This window comes from Pseudophryne corroboree, chromosome 10, assembly GCF_028390025.1.
Source record: "Pseudophryne corroboree isolate aPseCor3 chromosome 10, aPseCor3.hap2, whole genome shotgun sequence".
Classification (NCBI taxonomy): Eukaryota; Metazoa; Chordata; class Amphibia; order Anura; family Myobatrachidae; genus Pseudophryne; species Pseudophryne corroboree.
Genome location: NC_086453.1, coordinates 16,236,834 through 16,257,032, shown reverse-complemented (window position 1 = coordinate 16,257,032; position 20,199 = coordinate 16,236,834). Strand labels below are relative to the sequence as shown.

Genomic DNA, 20,199 nt, shown 5'->3' with positions numbered 1-20,199 from the left:
ATTTTCTGAGAGTTTGGATTTGGGGTTTACAATCACCAAAATGATAACAAATAAAGGCTTGAAATATCTCACTCTGAATGTAATGGGTCTATATAATATATTAGTTTCAACTTTTAAATTTAATTATTGAAATAAATGAACTTTTACACAATATTCTTATTTTCTGAGTTTCACCTGTATCTATCTATCTATCTATCTATCTATCTATCTATCTATCTATCTATCTATCTATCTGCCTGCATATCTATCTATCTATCTATCTACTTGTGTCTGTCTGCCTATCTACAGTATCTATCTATCTATCTATCTATCTATCTATCTATCTATCTATCTATCTATCTATCTATCTATGTGTCTGTCTGCCTATCTATAGTATCTATCTATCTATCTATCTATCTATCTACTTGTGTCTGTCTGCCTATCTACAGTATCTATCTATCTATCTATCTATCTATCTATCTATCTGTGTCTGTCTGCCTATCTATAGTATCTATCTATCTATCTATATATCTGTGTCTGTCTGCCTATCTATAGTATCTATCTATCTATCTATCTATCTATCTATCTATCTATCTATCTATCTATCTGTGTCTGTCAGCCTATCTATAGTATCTATCTATCTATCTATCTATCTATCTATCTATCTATCTATCTGTGTCTGTCTGCCTATCTATAGTATCTATCTATCTATCTATCTATCTATCTATCTATCTATCTGTGTCTGTCAGCCTATCTATAGTATCTATCTATCTATCTATCTATTTATATATCTGTGTCTGTCTGCCTATCTATAGTATCTATCTATCTATCTATCTATCTATCTATCTATCTATCTATCTATCTATCTGTGTCTGTCTGCCTATCTATCTATCTATCTATCTATCTATCTATCTATCTATCTAATTCTATCTATCTATCCGTCTATCTATCTATCTATCTATCTATCTATCTATCTATCTATCTACTTGTGTCTGTCTGCCTATCTACAGTATCTATCTATCTATCTATCTATCTATCTATCTATCTATCTATCTATCTATCTATCTATCTATCTCTCTATATGTGTCTGTCTGCCTATCTATAGTATCTATCGTATCTATCGTATCTATCTATCTATCTATCTATCTATCTATCTATCTATCTATCTATCTATCTGTGTCTCTCTGCCTATCTATAGTATCTATCTATCTATCTATCTATCTATCTATCTGATGTCTGCACAGTGATGTAAGCTTTGGGTAAATGTTTTGAATTCACAGTACATTTCTGCACAGCAAGCCTAGCTAGCTGTCGGTCACTCTGTGTCTGCTCTGTGAGAGAGCTACGTCTGTCCTGACTTGCTGTAGAGGGGTGACGCAGAACATGGCCCATGTATAAATCAGATATTTTATATAGTGCATGCAGAAAGTCACCTACTGTAGCTCCTGCCGTCTCCTGTGCGCCAGGGTTAGAGATCCATTGACCAAAACACAGTTTGTTCACAAAATATCACTTTACTGAACACAAGTATCAATGTTTCCAAGATGCAGACAGAAAAATAATACCTGGTGCCCAAACCTCTCACAGCCCCACATAAAACAAAGCCCAATAAACAGAAGGCACAAAGGTGCTACCAGTGGGCACTGGAGGGTTCCAACTATCAGTGTATATGGTATGCAGACACAGCGTGCTATTACAGTCCTTCATATTACAGACCATTACATGCTGACCTTTGTCATGACATCCGTGTCTGGCAACACATCATTTTAGCTGTCCGTTCCCATGCGTTTCATGGTGTCTGCTGCCACGCATTTCATGGTGTCTGCTGCCACGCGTTTCATGGTGTCTGCTGCCACGCGTTTCATGGTGTCTGCTGAGCACTTACAGGTTTCTGCTGAGACTACACATCACACTTGTAATGTGTCATTTAATGCCCATGACAAGCAGACCACCAGCCTGGGAAGACGTCACGAGAAGCCGTCATGTTTTCTTTGTCATACGGGAAGAGAGTTTTACCATCTGCGGAATACTGGCGCAATTATCTCTATCCTTCAAGAAAGCTATCCATGAGAAATGGCCTGCCATCTAGTCAGTCCAAGGAGATTGGTTTTATTTTACTGTGCATTTTGCTGAATATTATATGACCTTGCAGAGGGTCGCAGGCCACCAAACATGTTCCGTCCATGCTGACATCTTGGGACTCACCCCACACTGGAGAGCCGTTGTGTGGCATTATGTTATCTGGATTAGCAAACGGGACATACTGGGGCTGAGTCTGAGGAGGACGGAATATAATCAATGGGCAGATTGGCTTTCCACTTGCAGGGGCTTGACCCCACGCTATAGCGCTACGGAAATTCTCATTAGCATAAGGTGATAAATCTGGCACCTGCCGGCCACTACATCCGCTTTGTGAGTGAATCAGAATGAGCTCCGCTGGGTACGGCTGTCAGCAGTGTAGGTTTGACCATGCTGAATAGAGAGATATTCCAGTGACTGCCTGACCACATGTGTAATATATGTTCTGTGTATGTAAGCACTCACGTGCAGGGCCCTCTAACCTCTTGTATTACCCCTGGCGCTATCCAAGTGCACTATCCAGTGCGCACTCCCTTGTCTCTGTCTACCCTTCAGTGACTCTGTTGCTTGCCCATAAGTTCAGTACAGGATTAGTGAGTGCTGAATTGACTCCACCCATTGCAACTCTCCGCTGCTTCTAATTACACTGAGTTGTTCTACCCTTGTCTGCTGAGGCTAGCTGTTGTGTATTGTACGTAAGCTGTGTACTTCTGCTGAGGCTAGCTGTTGTGCATTGTATGTATGCTGTGTACTTCCGCTGAGGCTAGCTGTTGTGTATTGTATGAATGCTGTGTACTTCCGTTGAGGCTAGCTGTTGTGTACTGTACGTATGCTGTGTACTTCTGCTGAGGCTAGCTGTTGTGTACTGTACGTATGCTGTGTACTTCTGCTGAGGCTAGCTGTTGTGCATTGTACGTATGCTGTGTACTTCCGCTGAGGCTAGCTGTTGTGTACAGTACAAATGCTGTGTACTTCCGTTGAGACTAGCTGTTGTGTACTGTACGTATACTGTGTACTTCCACTGAGGGTAGCTGTTGTGTACAGTACAAATGCTGTGTACTTCCATTGAGGCTAGCTGTTGTGTACTGTACGTATGCTGTGTACTTCCACTGAGGGTAGCTGTTGTGTATTGTACGTATGCTGTGTACTTCCGCTGTGGCTAGCTATTATGTACTGTACATATGCTGTGTACTTTCGCTGAGGCTAGCTGTTGTGTATTGTACATATGCTGTGTACTTCCGCTGAGGCTAGCTGTTGTGTATTCTACAAATGCTGTGTACTTCCACTGAGGCTAGCTGTTGTGTATTGTACAAATGCTGTGTACTTCCGCTGAGGTTAGCTGTTATATACTGTACATATGCTGTGTACTTCCGCTGAGGCTAGCTGTTGTGTACTGTACGTATGCTGTGTACTTCCGCTGAAGCTAACTGTTGTGTATTGTACGTATGCTGTGTACTTCCGCTGAGGCTAGCTGTTGTGTATTGTACGTATGCTGTGTACTTCCGCTGAGGCTAGCTGTTGTGTACTGTACATATGCTGTATACTTTCGCTGAGGCTTGTGTTGTGTACTGTATGCATGCTGTGTACTTCCGCCGAGGCTAGTTATTGTGTATTGTACGCATGCTGTGTACTTCCGCTGAGGCTAGCTGTTGTGTATAGTACAAATGCTGTGTACTTCCGCTGAGGTTAGCTGTTGTGTACTGTACGTATGCTGTGTACTTCCGCTGAGGTTAGCTGTTGTGTACTGTACATATGCTGTGTACTTCCGCTGAGGTTAGCTGTTGTGTACTGTACATATGCTGTGTACTTCCGCTGAGGCTAGCTGTTGTGTATTGTACGTACGCTGTGTACTTAGCTGAGGCTAGCTGTTGTGTATTGTACGTACGCTGTGTACTTCGCTGAGGCTAGCTGTTGTGTATTGTACGTATGCTGTGTACTTCCGCTGAGGCTAGCTGTTGTGTATTGTGCATATGCTGTGTACTTCTGCTGAGGCTAGCTGTTGTGTACTGTACGTATGCTGTTTACTTCCGCTGAGGCTAGCTGTTGTGTATTGTACGTATACTGTGTATATACGCTGAGGTTAGCTATTATGTACTGTACGTATACTGTGTACCTCCGCTGTGGCTAGCTGTTGCGTACTGTACGTATGCTGTGTACTTCTGCAGAGGCTAGCTGTTGTGTACTGTACGTATGCTGTGTACTTCCACTGAGGCTAGCTGTTGTGTACTGTATGCATGCTGTGTACTTCCGCCGAGGCTAGCTGTTGTGTATTGTACGCATGCTGAGTATTTCCGCTGAGGCTAGCTCTTGTGTATTGTACATATGCTGTGTACTTCCGCTGAGGCTAGCTATTGTGTATTGTACGTATGCTGTGTATGTCCACTGAGGCTAGCTGTTGTATATTGTACTATGCTGTGTACCTCCGCCGAGGCTAGCTGTTGTATATTGTACGTATGCTGTGTACTTACACTGAGGCTAGCTGTTGTGTATTGTACGCATGCTGAGTATTTCCGCTGAGGCTAGCTCTTGTGTATTGTACATATGCTGTGTACTTCCGCTGAGGCTAGCTGTTGTGTATTGTACGTATGCTGTGTACGTCCGCTGAGGCTAGCTGTTGTATATTGTACTATGCTGTGTACCTCCGCCGAGGCTAGCTGTTGTATATTGTACGTATGCTGTGTACTTACACTGAGGCTAGCTGTTGTGTATTGTACATAAGCTGTGTACTTCTGCTGAAGCTAGCTGTTGTGTATTGTACGTATGCTGTGTACTTTCGCTGAGGCTAGCTGTTGTGTATTGTACGTATGCTATGTATCTTCTACAAAGTAGGGATTACATACATCATCCAATCTGTAATTTTTACATGTTATATATTGTAGTACATGGTGTCATTATATTGAATACCACTTTATGGGAAACATGGAAAATAATTTGGCCGCAGTTCTTTGGGTGTTTATACAGTTTGAAATCTCTCTGTGATCTGATGAGGATTTCTGTCCAAACCTGCAAATTCCCTAGTCTTCAGTGTTCCATCTGCAACTATCCCTAGTGCTACTGTTGTCTACCTAAGATAAAATGTAATCAGAAGACAGCCTTTTTCAAACAAATAAACAACGTATATACAAAGTGTGATGCATTAGAGGAAGACAGTCTGTGCTATGTATAATCAAAGTGAAAAATAGAATCTCGTCTGTCGTGAGACCCTGCGAAACGCGTTACTTTTAAGATGCAGTGATCAGGACATAGAATACAGAGGGCGGACCTCATGTGCAACTTGCGGAAAGCGGGACAACAACCAAACTTCAAAAACTCACACCCAACACACAGAACCAACCCAGCAAAACAATCGTTAAGAAACACACAACCAACTAAAAATTATTTTGAGTAAATGAACCTCAAACACAAGACCCCCGGACCCCCATGCATAGAGCTGATCCCATATTCCTGCATATGATATCCTAACCCAGTTCCCTTAATGACACCACAGTAAATAGATTATCACGTGGCTGCTTACATTCAGTACATACTCGAAAAGGGCACACCACACGCGCGGGGTGGGGGTGGTGTGTTGGTTAGTGGGGCACAACTGGGGTACAGGGGCAGACCTGCGTATACGGATAAGGATAGGTGCCCAGGGCTCCCCTCATCAGCAAACATAAACAGAAGGCTGGAAGACCACCGTATACCCAGAGATGTTAAGTACATCACACTAGGCAGTGGGACAGACCACCATAATCACATAAGGTCATGCAGAGAGAGAGAGAGAGAGAGAGAGAGAGAGCGATGTAGCAGACCACCATACATACATATACACTTGGCTGTATCAGTGATGAAGCACAAGAAGAGGTAATAAGTACTGTCGTACACACAGAGATTTACAAGCAGACGAACATGCAACCTTGCCCATTGGGCGGCCCACCCAGGCTCTACTCGTTGACTGAACAGTCTTTGCTCACCTACTGGTAGCTCAAGGCCCCCAACCTCCTGAAAAACCCACTACACACCCATTAGCACCACATAGTCCCCTCTCCAACACGTTCCTCTCTGATGGCTGACCACCCCTTCACGCGCTCTCCGCCGACAACAAAAAAACAGTCAGGGCCAACATGCAGAGACGTCACGTCAAACCCAGCACATTGAGTGAACTGATACAACTCTTCACAAAACACCCATACCACAACACACAGGCATTTTGCTTATCACCGCTCCTATTCCTTCGTCGCTCCTACACGCTGCTAGGGTTGTAGCACAAGACATTAAACTGCAGGTTCTCATCCCAGTGCCGGAGCAACACGAAAAATTGCTGGGCTGCCGACTTGACTGTAGCCAGCGTGCGTCCCTCTGGGATTCTCTGCTTACACAACCACCTATCGGCCTTGGATGCTAGTAGCTCCCACTCAGTGAAGTAGGCAGCTGAGTTGTTCTCTAGCCAGGCCAGGGCAACCGCTGTAGCCCACACCATGCTTTCTGGATGGGACTTGCGCTGTTCCTCTATGCTCTCCATCCAGGACTGGACCTCGGTGCTTTCTGATTCTGACCCTAAGCCACTGTCTGTGTGTGTGGAGGCAGAGTCCTGACCGCTGTCGGGAGAAGAGAACCGCCGAACAGGGAGAACGGGGAGGGACAGCTCGTTCTCCGACTTTGCAGAGCGAGAGGGACTGTCCAAGGCGCTGCTGGATAAGTGTCGCGTTCGGGTTTGCTGGCACACATCTTCCCCACATCCATTTAGTGTGCCGTGATAGTCATCATCGGGGGCTAGGAACTGCCCGGTGGCCGAGGGGAGGCCGGCATCCTTTCGAGATGGAGAGGAACTGTGGGACATTGGGCTTAGAGCTGCGCGGTGGCTGCTGAATGGAGACGTCCACTTGAGCTTGTCCATGGGGATATTGGCGGCATCCGCAAAGGCTTGGGTTAGAAGGAATGCCCCACATGCCAACTGCAGCGAGACCTACAATGGAGGCATTTTAGAGTAATAAGCACAGAGTTCAGGTACATGATACCAGATACTGATTAATGCATATATGGCAAATAAATTAGTTTAGAAAATTGTTTCTAGAAGTACAAAATACCTAAAGGAACATAAAGGTTACACAAAAGTACAAAACGTTTCAGCCACCTACATTACTGCAGACGTACGTTTCACATTATCTTCAGTGGCCACAATTGTGTTTGATTAAAGTGCCCCTGGAGCACTTCTGTGTGCATAAGACCTCTGTCGGGTCTTATGCACACAGAAGTGCTCCAGGGGCACATGTGTTCTTATGGGCCGTATTCTCCGTGCCTCAGTGATCTAACGGACTCCGACTGAATTTATAGGCTGTATTCTCAGTGCCTCACTGTTGTCACTGATATCTATTGCCTTAATAGGCTATATTGTCAGTGCCCTACTGATATCACTAGTATTTAATCATAGGTTACAGTGTTCTCAATACCTCAGTGATGTCATCAGTACCTAATGTCGTGATAGGCTGTAGTCTCGATGTCTTATGGATCGCTGTCTTTGGAATTGCATTCCATGGAAAGCGTTTGACTAATTGCTTGATCACTTGTTATACAGTAAGGGCTATTGCATGCATACCAGTTTTTACCCGACGGTAAAAAGCCGATTTTTGGCCGTGAATCAGTGGCTTTCACACGCAATGGCTTTGTGTCGTGTTGAATGTTGCGGGTTGTCGTGTTACAGCCGTCAGTGGATACTGATGGCTGTAACACGGCAACTGTGCCATCTGGAAGCACCTATCTAGTTACATAGTTGTGTGAAAAAAAGGTACACAGCAAAAAATGATCTGCTTTTTGCTGCCCGGCGAAAACTGGTGTGTGTGAAATAGCCCTAATAGTGTCTTTTCTATGCTATAAAACATTTATTAATTATTTATATTGTTTTCCTATCACAATGTACAATGTTGATGGTATCTCTGATTAAATCATACAAACGTACACTACATGTACATATAGATAACGTATGCAACCCTTTAAAAAAGAAGTTTAAGTCGAGCGACAACTCATTATCCCACCAATACCCTAATTATTACCCCGCTGCAGCGCAGGCGGAGAGGCTTACAGCTGGATAACTATAAAACATTGGGATGTAATCACAAAGCTGCAGTTCCCCAATCTCCTACCTACCAGAGGTAAGTAGTCAATGTAGTCACTCTCGCTTTCCTCACTTCCTTTCCCTGGCGACTTAATCATAAATCCTTTAGCTGCGCGAGTCAGGAGCCGGGTCTTGTTTAAGCTCAACCTACAATGAGAGGACAAATGAGGATTTCACCAGAACACAGGTTAAGCCGTCAGCAGAAACCTCTGCACCTCATTTACCTGGCTGCAAAGAGGCTCTCTATGGACCTCTGAGAATGGGACGAGGAGACGGAGGGACTGCGCGGAGCGGCTGAAAGAGAAAAGCATTGTGTTTGTACGTAGGTCATGCCTGGTGCGTAGTACCAGCCCAAGACACAGACTGTGTGGAATGCAATCAAAGTCTGTGCACTCTTCTTTTAAGCAAGAAACAGAAAGTGTGGGCCAGTCGCCATTTGAGTACGCACCTTGTGGGAAGTTGCAGCGCTCCCATCCGGACGAAACGGGCGTTGTGCAGGGCGAAGTTGCAATCTCATCCACATCTGCCATAAAACAAAGTAACTGACTTATCACATCCTATTTATATATATTACTCTACATATCACTGTACATATAGTATTACTCTGCATATTAGTCCTTGATGTCCCAGATTTTCCCCGCACTCACTACAGACAGTGGGGCTGATTCTCAGCTAGGGGCAAACAAGAAAGCAGTAACTTTGCATCTGGAACAAACCATGGTGCAATGCATGGGGGCAAACACATGTATTGTGTTTGCACTCAGGGTAAATACTGGCTGCTTCTGCATGTAGCCCACAAATGCCAGACAGCTCTATTCTTTCACTGCCCCCCCTGCCAAATATAAGCATCTCTGCACATGTTACATCTTCCCCCTGCAGTGCAGCATGGTTTTGCCAAGCTGCAAAGTTACTGGATTTTTTATTTAGTTTTTCTCACATCCAGTGGTGGTTGTGAAAGTTGGGTTGCAGAGCAGTCCAGAACTAAAAGAGGGGAGCTACACCAAATGCACAACCAAACGCAGGCCATGAGTCAGCAGTAAGCCACCGGGGACCAGTCTGGTAGCGCACAGACGTGACAGGCCAGCCCACCCCCCAGACTCTGTGTCAGACACAGGAGCCTGGGGGATGGGCAGATAGCTAACTAGCCAATGGAAGCTGGCTGGCACCGAAGTCTGGGTCACAAGTGTAGATACACCTGTTTCTAGAAGTATCTGTGTGCACCAAGTATAAGACAGTGTGCACTGGGGTACACAAGAATGGGCGCAAATCCAGCGTACACATAGCTGCACATATTGAGGTACTCATAACACTGCATACGGGCAAATAAGGATATTTTCAATTTCACGCAGTCCAGGAGCAACATTTGGCTCAGCCTCATGTACTCAGGAAGGTGTGGAGAGGGCGGCACAGGTGTGGAGAGGGCGGCACAGGTGTGGAGAGGGCAGCACAGGCGTGGAGAGGGTGCCACAGGTGTGGAGAGGGTGGCACAGGTGGGGAGAGTCCGGCACAGGTGGGGAGAGGGCGTCAAAGGTGTGCAGAGGGCGGCACAGGTGTGGAGAGGGCAGCACAGGTGTGGAGAGGGCAGCACAGGTGTGGAGAGGGCGGCACAGGTGTGGAGAGGGCGACACAGGTGTGGAGAGGGCGGCACAGGCATGGAGAGGGCAGCACAGGTGTGGAGAGGGCAGCACAGGTGTGGAGAGGGCGACACAGGTGTGGAGAGGGTGACACAGGTGTGGAGAGGGCGGCACAGGCGTGGAGAGGGCGACACAGGTGTGGAGAGGGAGCACAGGTGTGGAGAGGGCGACACAGGTGTGGAGAGGGAGCACAGGTGTGGAGAGGGCGGCACAGGTGTGGAGAGGGCAGCACATGTGTGGAGAGGGCAGCACAGGTGTGGAGAGGGCAGCACAGGTGTGGAGAGGGCAGCACAGGTGTGGAGAGGGCGGCACAGGTGTGGAGAGGGCAGCACAGGTGTGGAGAGGGCAGCACAGGTGTGGAGAGGGCGACACAGGTGTGGAGAGGGAGCACAGGTGTGGAGAGGGCGGCACAGGTGTGGAGAGGGCAGCACATGTGTGGAGAGGGCAGCACAGGTGTGGAGAGGGCGGCACAGGTGTGGAGAGGGCGGCACAGGTGTGGAGAGGGCGACATAGGTGTGGAGAGGGCGGCACAGGCATGGAGAGGGCGGCACAGGTGTGGAGAGGGCGACACAGGTGTGGAGAGGGTGACACAGGTGTGGAGAGGGCGGCACAGGCGTGGAGAGGGCGACACAGGTGTGGAGAGGGAGCACAGGTGTGGAGAGGGCGACACAGGTGTGGAGAGGGAGCACAGGTGTGGAGAGGGCGGCACAGGTGTGAAGAGTGTGGCACAGGTGTGGAGAGGGCAGCACATGTGTGGAGAGGGCAGCACAGGTGTGGAGAGGGCAGCACATGTGTGGAGAGGGCAGCACAGGTGTGGAGAGGGCGGCACAGGTGTGGAGAGGGCAGCACAGGTGTGGAGAGGGTGCCACAGGTGTGGAGAGGGCGGCACAGGTGTGGAGAGTGTGGCACAGGTGTGGAGAGGGCAGCACATGTGTGGAGAGGGCAGCACAGGTGTGGAGAGGGCGGCACAGGTGTGGAGAGGGTGCCACAGGTGTGGAGAGGGCGGCACAGGTGTGAAGAGTGTGGCACAGGTGTGGAGAGGGCAGCACATGTGTGGAGAGGGCAGCACAGGTGTGGAGAGGGCAGCACATGTGTGGAGAGGGCAGCACAGGTGTGGAGAGGGCGGCACAGGTGTGGAGAGGGCAGCACAGGTGTGGAGAGGGTGCCACAGGTGTGGAGAGGGCGGCACAGGTGTGGAGAGTGTGGCACAGGTGTGGAGAGGGCAGTACATGTGTGGAGAGGGCAGCACAGGTGTGGAGAGGGCAGCACAGGTGTGGAGAGGGTGCCACAGGTGTGGAGAGGGCGGCACAGGTGTGAAGAGTGTGGCACAGGTGTGGAGAGGGCAGCACATGTGTGAAGAGTGTAGCACAGGTGTGGAGAGGGCGGCACAGGTGTGAAGAGTGTAGCACAGGTGTGGAGAGGGCAGCACAGGTGTGGAGAGGGCAGCACAGGTGTGGAGAGGGCGGCACAGGTGGGGAGAGGGCGTCAAAGGTGTGCAGAGGGCGGCACAGGTGTGGAGAGGGAGCACAGGTGTGGAGAGGGCAGCACAGGTGTGGAGAGGGCAGCACAGGTGTGGAGAGGGTGACACAGGTGTGGAGAGGGCAGCACAGGTGTGGAGAGGGCAGCACAGGTGTGGAGAGGGTGCCACAGGTGTGGAGAGGGCGGCACAGGTGGGGAGAGGGCGTCAAAGGTGTGCAGAGGGCGGCACAGGTGTGGAGAGGGCAGCACAGGCATGGAGAGGGCAGCACAGGTGTGGAGAGGGCAGCACAGGTGTGGAGAGGGTGCCACAGGTGTGGAGAGGGCGGCACAGGTGGGGAGAGGGCGTCAAAGGTGTGCAGAGGGCGGCACAGGTGTGGAGAGGGCAGCACAGGCTTGGAGAGGGCAGCACAGGTGTGGAGAGGGTGACACAGGTGTGGAGAGGGCAGCACAGGTGTGGAGAGGGTGACACAGGTGTGGAGAGGGCGACACAGGTGTGGAGAGGGCAGCACAGGTGTGGAGAGGGCGGCACAGGTGTGGAGAGGGCAGCACAGGTGTGGAGAGGGTGCCTCAGGTGTGGAGAGGGCGGCACAGGTGGGGAGAGTCCGGCACAGGTGGGGAGAGGGCGTCAAAGGTGTGCAGAGGGCGGCACAGGTGTGGAGAGGGCGGCACAGGTGTGGAGAGGGCAGCACAGGTGTGGAGAGGGCGGCACAGGTGTGGAGAGGGCAGCACAGGTGTGGAGAGGGCGGCACAGGTGTGGAGAGGGTGCCACAGGTGTGGAGAGGGCGGCACAGATGTGGAGAGTGCGGCACATGTGTGGATAGGGCGACACAGGTGTGGAGAGGGCGGCACAGGTGTGGAGAGGGCAGCACAGGTGTGGAGAGGGTGCCTCAGGTGTGGAGAGGGCGGCACAGGTGGGGAGAGTCCGGCACAGGTGGGGAGAGGGCGTCAAAGGTGTGCAGAGGGCGGCACAGGTGTGGAGAGGGCAGCACAGGTGTGGAGAGGGCAGCACAGGTGTGGAGAGGGCGGCACAGGTGTGGAGAGGGCAGCACAGGTGTGGAGAGGGCGGCACAGGTGTGGAGAGGGTGCCACAGGTGTGGAGAGGGCGGCACAGATGTGGAGAGTGCGGCACATGTGTGGATAGGGCGACACAGGTGTGGAGAGGGCGGCACAGGTGTGAAAAGGACGGCACAGGTTTGGAGAGTGCGGCACATGTGTGGATAGGGCGACACAGGTGTGGAGAGGGCGGCACAGGTGTGGAGAGGGCGGCACAGGTGTGGATAGGGCGACACAGGTGTGGATAGGGCGACACAGGTTTGGAGAGTGCGGCACATGTGTGGAGAGAGCGTCAAAGGTGTGCAGAGGACGGCACAGGTGTGGAGAGTGTGGCACAGGTGTGGACAGGGTAGCACAGGTTTGGAGGGGGCGGCACGGGTTTGGAGAGTGCGGCACAGGTGTAGAGAGGGCGGCACAGGTGTGGAGAGGGTGGCACAGGTGTGGAGAGGGCAGCACAGGTGTGGATAGGGCGACACAGGTGTGGAGAGGGCGGCACATGTGTGGATAGGGCGACACAGGTGTGGAGAGGGCGGCACAGGTGTGGATAGGGCGGCACAGGTGTGGAGAGGGCGGCACAGGTGTGGATAGGGCGACACAGGTGTGGAGAGGGCGGCACAGGTGTGGAGAGGGCGGCACAGGTGTGGAGAGTGCGGCACATGTGTGGAGAGGGCGGCACAGGTGTGGAGAGGGCGGCACAGGTGTGGATAGGGCGACACAGGTGTGGAGAGGGCGGCACAGGTGTGAAAAGGACGGCACAGGTTTGGAGAGTGCGGCACATGTGTGGATAGGGTGGCACAGGTTTGGAGAGTGCGGCACATGTGTGGATAGGGTGGCACAGGTGTGGAGAGGGCGGCACAGGTGTGGAGAGGGCGGCACAGGTGTGGATAGGGCGACACAGGTGTGGAGAGGGCGGCACAGGTGTGGAGAGGGCGGCACAGGTGTGGAGAGTGCGGCACAGGTGTGGATAGGGCGACACAGGTGTGGAGAGGGCAGCACAGGTGTGGAGAGGGCGGCACAGGTGTGAAAAGGACGGCACAGGTGTGGAGAGGGCGGCACAGGTGTGGAGAGGGCGGCACAGGTGTGAAAAGGACGGCACAGGTGTGGAGAGTGCGGCACATGTGTGGATAGGGCGACACAGGTGTGGAGAGGGCGGCACAGGTGTGAAAAGGACGGCACAGGTGTGGAGAGTGCGGCACATGTGTGGATAGGGCGACACAGGTGTGGAGAGGGCGGCACAGGTGTGAAAAGGACGGCACAGGTTTGGAGAGTGCGGCACATGTGTGGATAGGGCGACACAGGTGTGGAGAGGGCGGCACAGGTGTGGATAGGGCGACACAGGTGTGGAGAGGCACAGGTGTGAAAAGGACGGCACAGGTTTGGAGAGTGCGGCACATGTGTGGATAGGGCGACACAGGTGTGAAAAGGACGGCACAGGTTTGGAGAGTGCGGCATATGTGTGGATAGGGTGGCACAGGCGTGAAAAGGACGGCACAGGTGTAGAGAGGGAAGCACAGGTGTGTAGAATGTGGCACAGGCCAGACATATCCGCCCAACTCAGAATAGGACGCATACAGACAGAAATACATTTGCTTCTGTGTCTGCGCTGTATGTAAAAACTCGCCATTTGCGTCCATGAAGCGAGATCTGTCCAGCACAGAATCAGCCCCATATTCTGCACCTTTCACATCCTGCTATCTTCATATCATGGTCCGTGACACGTGCCACATACACACCCCACTGGACTGAGCGGGAAGGCACCACTATTTTGTGAATGAGGGACATTAATACACTGACAGATCTGACCCCCTGACCTGAGTGGTTAAATCCAAATACAAACTCCATGCCAGGCGTAGGTGGGAACACACACGCCGTCAGAGAACTGCCAGCGTCTGGGCATGCTTTCCACCAATTCCAATGAACGCCTGTGACGCACCTATCAGACGCTGACAGGACTGTCAGCTGCTTTGGGCCCCATTCGTGCAGCTATTTGCTGCAGCCATTCCTGCGGTCTGGCGTGACTGACTGCCTTAGCGAGAAGGCTCCTCCCCTCCAACCCTGGCCCAGATTTATCACGGTGGTAAAGTACCAGCCAGCCAGCTCCTGTCATGTTACAGGCTGTGTTTGAAAGATGACAGTTAGGAGCTGATTGGTCGATACTTTATCACCGTGCAATGTATCACTCCCCAAGGCTTGATAAATCCGGGAGGTGTCTCTAGCGACCCCGTTTTCATTCAAACACATCTGCGTAACTAATGACGGAATAAGGGGAATGACAGCGCCTTACTGTAAAATCGTTCATCCGATGACTCCGACACGCATGTCGACTGCGACCGCCCCAGGCCGATGGAGAAACCTCGTAGCCGGCGACTTCCGGAACTTAAGCTGCGCTGAGAACCCTGCTTGAGAGCGGCACCTAGCAGGGAATGAGGGCATCCTCTTCAGTCAGTGGGAGAAGCCTCCAGACAAAGACAGAGAGAGAGGGCCAGACGAAACACTCACAGTTAACACAACAGAAGGACAGGTCGCAGGAGACAGTGGGTTTCGGGAACTAGGACACAGAAGGGAAGCAAAAAAAAAAGAGACACAGTGAAGCCGACAAGAAAAAAGGACGTCTGATCCGGGGACAGGAATAAGTTCTACAGAGTACAGTACTGGAGGAGGATCGTGAGGGTGGAAGAGGACAGTGACAGGCCATCTCCCGCCATTACCTGTGTTGGCGTATTCCACCACGCTGGGCAGGTAGGAGTTGCTGCTCAGGTCGACAGGTACGAAAGCCGTGTACTTGCTGATGACGTTGCAAGCCTTGCTGGCGTGGATGGCGTTCAGCTGGAATCTTCGCCCGACACCTGCAGAGAAGAATGCACGCAGGAAATGTTCATTAGGGCATGGACTTTGCCGGTTTTGGTACGACATTTCAACAAACATTATGTCAACACATAATGCCGACATGTTCAGAATGTCAAAAGATGACACGTCAACATCCACAATGCCAACACTGGCACATTGTTGACATTTTCAGAATGCTGACATTGACCGCATCGACAGTCAGAATGACAACACTACTGTTTTAGCCTATAATATCCCTAATTGCAGCCTAACCGCAGATGCCGTCTCTGACCCTGACACTCTGATACAGAGGTGTGCGCAGTGTCTGTGCCACACGTACTTGGCTGATGTGTTAAGTTTGCGACTGTATCAGAGTCATACAGCGCGAGAGTCGGAGTTGCAGAGCACGTGAGTCAGAGATACACAGTGCCCAAGACAGAGTTGTAGAGTCTGTGAGTCGGAGTCACACAGCGCGTGAGTCTGAGTCACACAGCATGTGAGGCGGAGTCAGAGAGTCTGTGCGCTGGAGTCACACATTTTGTGAGACACACAGTGCCAAAGTAGGAGGCATAGAGCCCATGAGTCGGAGTCACACAACGTGTGAGTCAGAGTCACACAGTGCGTGAGTCGGAGTCATACAGCGCATGACTCGGAGTCACACAGCGCGTGAGTTGGGAGTCACACAGCACGTGAGCCGGAGAAATACAGCACGTGAGTCGGAGTCATACAGCACGTGAGCCAGAGTCACATAGCGCTTGATTCAGAGTCACACAGCAAGTGAGGCAGAGTCAGAGAGCCCGTGCGTTGGAGACACTCAGTGCCTAAGTTGGAGCCATAGTGCCCATGAGTCGGTGCCATAGAGCCCATGAGTCGGCGTCACATAGCGCGTGAGTCGGAGTCAGACTGCGCGTGAGTCTGATCTAGACAGCACGTGAGTTGGAGTCACATAGCGCGTGAGTCAGAGTCAGACAGCGTGTGAGTTGGAATCGCACATCGCGTGAGTCAGAGTCAGACAGCGAGTGAGTCGAAGTCAGACAGTCGGAGTCACATAGCGCGTGAGTTGGAGTCACAGAGCGCGTGAGTCGGAGTCATACAGTGCATGGGTCGGAGTCACACAGTGCGTGAGTCGGAGTCACACAGCACGTGAGTTGGAGTCACAGAGTGCGTGAGTCGGAGTGATACAGTGCATGAGACAGTCACACAGCGAGTAAGTTGGAGTCACATAGCGCGTGAGTTGGAGTCATAGAGCGTGTGAGTCGGAGTCATACAGCGCACGAGTCTGAGTCACACATCGCGTGAGTCAGAGTCAGCACGTGAGTCGAAGTCAGACAGCGCGTGAGTCGGAGTCACCCATCGCGTAAGTTGGAGTCACACAGCGCGTAAGTTGAGTCACATAGCGAGTGAATTGGAGTCACAGAGCGCGTGAGTTGGAGACACATAGCAAGTGAGTCGGAGTCACATAGCGCGTGAGTCTGAGTCATGCAGCACGTGAGTCGGCGTCATACAGCACGTGAGTCGGCGTCATACAGCGCTTACATCCTGATCGTTACCACACAGAGAGGTACATGTCTTAAGCCTGGAGAAGTGATACAGTGGTGATAAACCAGTTATAAGTGCAAAGTGATATCGCACCAGTCAATCAGCTCCTAATTGCCAATTTACATATTGGAGCTGATTGGCTGGTGCGTTATAACCTTGCACTTATCACAGGCTTAATACATCTGCCCCAGAGGCACAGCACAGATTAGGGCAGAAGAGCTGCGGATGTCAGTGGTGTTCCTGAGAGGTTACATGAGGTAGCTTAGCAGAGGCACAGCCGCTCGCACAGGAGGCACCAGTCAGATGTAGAAACCTCACCTGCCATAGGACTGGTGTACCTTTCCATGGTGCATCTGAAGGTGACGGAAATGTCCCATCTCACAGACGCCGCCACAAGGCCTCTCACTACAGAACAAGCATTAGGATACCATGCAGAATCAGGACCAGCGTATCTTATCTGTCTGAAACAGCAGTTGGCCCATTTGAGGATTATGTTACATATCTCCTGTGTATTCAGTATCACGTCTCCCTATTACTGCATTTTACAAGCAGCTCTGGGTCACAAGGATGAAATGTTACATTGAAGAATATGAAGAGAAATATAACACAGTGATCAGAGGATCATACAGATCAAAATCATGCACATAAAATGCACTTTTACTTTGAATATCAATTTGAGAACATTGTATTCTTGGGCCTCCCTTCTGCACCTCGTTATCCTATGTGCAGAGCAGAGAAGTGGGCAGATAATGTTCTCATGTCACGTCCTGTCTGCTATTGCTGCTTATGTGAATATTTCAGATGATGCAGCCTAACACTGAGATGGGAAGGGGCGGGGCATATTACTGACCGCACAATGGGGTCTTGGAGCAGGTGAGATAAGGAGAACCGCAGCTTCCCTAGCAGGGACAGCCTGGGGTTCCGGACCTGCCGCAGGGGCCCAGCCACGCCCCCCTGCATGGTGTGACCACACCCCCTTCAATCTATGAATGGGGCCCTGAACTCCCAATGTGCGATGACCATGCTTACAGACTGTGGGGGTTATTCCGGTTTGTTAGCAATTGGGAAAAACCATGCTGCACTGCAGGTGGGGCAGATGTAACATGTGCAGAGAGAGTTAGATTTGGATGGGTTATATTGTTTCTCTGCAGGGTAAATACTGGCTGCTTTATTTCACTGCTATAAGGCAGATGCATGCGCCAATTGTGGACTGTCTGGAACCACCGGCGGGGTACAGCGTGCAGGGCTCGCAGAATGTGGGCATCTCAGGGCTTGCACGCTCAGGCACGGGCTAGTACACCAGGGGGAGGCTGACGCTAACATTTACATATTATCGCACCCGCGTCTCTGGCAACAGACGCAGCAGCGGGTTAGTCTGAATCAGGCCCTCTCTGCTGCGGGGTATTGAACAGGCACAGGCTCTCTCATTACCATGCTCGATCTCACTCTCCCTCTCCGCAAGCTGCTCAAAGTCTCGGATAATGGACTTGGCGGCCAGGTGATGGAAGGTCTCATTCCACAGGTCGCTCTCGTCGTCCTCTCTGCTCTCCCGCTCCCGGAACAGATCCTGGATGTTAAATGCGATTTCCCACTGCATGGGCTGATTATTCTTCAGGCCCCGGACTACCGCCTTGCACATGGAGTACGAGTGGGGGGCCGGGCCCCTGGTCTCAGGGCACTGCTCCTGGGAGAGTGACTCCGACGCCGTCTCTGTTTCGAAGGTGAAGCACAGATGATGGCAATCTATGGAGAAGACACGGACAGGGCAAAAGACACCCTCTTAGGTTACGCAGAACATACGATCCCAGCACTAGAACCTTATAGAACCTTATAATTAGAGATGTGCGGATCGGTTCTCCAGAAATCTGGATCCACCCGAATTTTGTGGATCCGATCTGAACCAAAAGCGGTCCGAGTCCTGGTTCAGATCTTCCCGCAGTTCGGAATCCGGATTTTAAATCTAGGTTTCAGTTTTCTATTGTAAATTTTTTAAATGTAATTTTAAAAAAAATAAAAAAATTTTTTTTTACCGAACCAAAAACCGAATCCGAGTCAAAATACTTGAGGGTGGTTTTGCCAAAACCAAAACACGATGACAAAGTAGAACCAAAACCAAAACGCGGGGGTCAGCGCACATCTCTACTTATAATGCATGTAGCCTGTGTGAATTGTTGCCCACAGCCACAAGAAAGTCACTTTCATAGTATTAAATAAACATTAACAACTTTGACAGCACAGTTGGTGTAGTGGTCAGCATTGCTGCCTCACAGCCCTGAGGTTATGAGTTCAAATCCCCACCAATGCAACATCTGTGTAGAGTTTGTATGTTATCCTCATGTTTTGTTTGGATTTCCTCTGGGTGAGCCAGTATGTGTGTCCATGTGGTAGGGAATAGATTGTAAGCTTCATGGGGGAAGGGACCGATGTGAATGGACAAATATTCTCTGTAAACTGCTCTGGAATATGTGTGCGATATATATATAAATACCTAATAATAATAATAATAATAATAATACAGCAGTGTTCAGATCTGAATGACCCCCAAGTCCAATAAACATTTGCAAATACGGTGGCGAGAAGCTTACAATCTGATTGCGTCTCTCACTTTATGTAATCTATAGAAGGACACAACTGGATACATTTTGCAGTGAAGAATTAGTTTGGTTTGCGAGAACGAAATGTATTTTTATTGGATTAATTTGATGTATTCTGCAGGCTGAGCATCGCGTTTCACATAGTGCGTATGAATGAGCCCCCCGCGGGCCTCCGCGCTCATTCATAATATTGTGAGTTAAATAATGGATGGCTGCACCGCGACGGGGGACTTGCTCTGTGCTTTGATTTTATTTCTCATATTATCTGCTGAAAAATATGCGAACACACGTTCTCAGTGATAATGTCAGTTAAGGATTTGGGGGGGTTGTAAGCTGACTGCGCAACCTTCAGCTGAAATTCTATACACTGAAAATGACATTTACTTTTTTGTAATAAGACTTAAGAAGGCGACAAAATCTAAAAGTAAAATATCACTTATTTGAAAAAAGTTAAAATAATGCAGAATATGAGAACACAAAGAACCGTCAGTATTACCCACCCGCCACCATATTGCCACCCAAGAACGCTCACTGAGATACCAGTTCACGGCGTTCAAAATCACACTGGTAGTAATCACTGGGACTCGGCCTCTCAAGAGCGAAGTCACCCGTCGCCTTGATATTGAACCTCCAAATTCACACAACAAACCTGCAGGTGCAGGATCACTCGCTGAGAAAAGTCTCTAGAAGACCCCCTCAATCTAAGGTTGAGGCCCAAAGGCTTTGTCATCGATGGCCATTGGTTTTAAAACATCAGTACTAAGCCATTGATGATTAAGCCATTGATGGTTTAACTCCGCGCATGCGAAGACCACAGTCAGCATTAGCCATTGGGACTCTGGCACGATATTCAAAAATCGGTGGACTCCCATCGATGGTAAAAGTAGTTACCATTGCCATTACACCATGGATGGTTGCTAAT

General features: G+C 50.2%; 1 protein-coding gene across 1 annotated transcript in view; it reads right to left on the bottom strand.

Moving 5' to 3' along the window:
* Window positions 1-1,473: 1,473 nt before the first annotated feature.
* Window positions 1,474-20,199, bottom strand: part of VWA5B1 (von Willebrand factor A domain containing 5B1) — a 261,917-nt gene continuing 243,191 nt past the window's right edge. The window contains exons 16-22 of the mRNA XM_063942155.1: window positions 18,115-18,426; window positions 15,027-15,164; window positions 14,603-14,731; window positions 8,601-8,675; window positions 8,377-8,446; window positions 8,185-8,299; window positions 1,474-7,006 (exon numbers count right to left, since the gene is read on the bottom strand). Of these exons, the coding sequence (XP_063798225.1) occupies window positions 6,284-7,006; window positions 8,185-8,299; window positions 8,377-8,446; window positions 8,601-8,675; window positions 14,603-14,731; window positions 15,027-15,164; window positions 18,115-18,426 (1,562 nt within the window). The 3' untranslated portion in view covers window positions 1,474-6,283. The remainder of the gene's footprint in view (window positions 7,007-8,184; window positions 8,300-8,376; window positions 8,447-8,600; window positions 8,676-14,602; window positions 14,732-15,026; window positions 15,165-18,114; window positions 18,427-20,199) is intronic.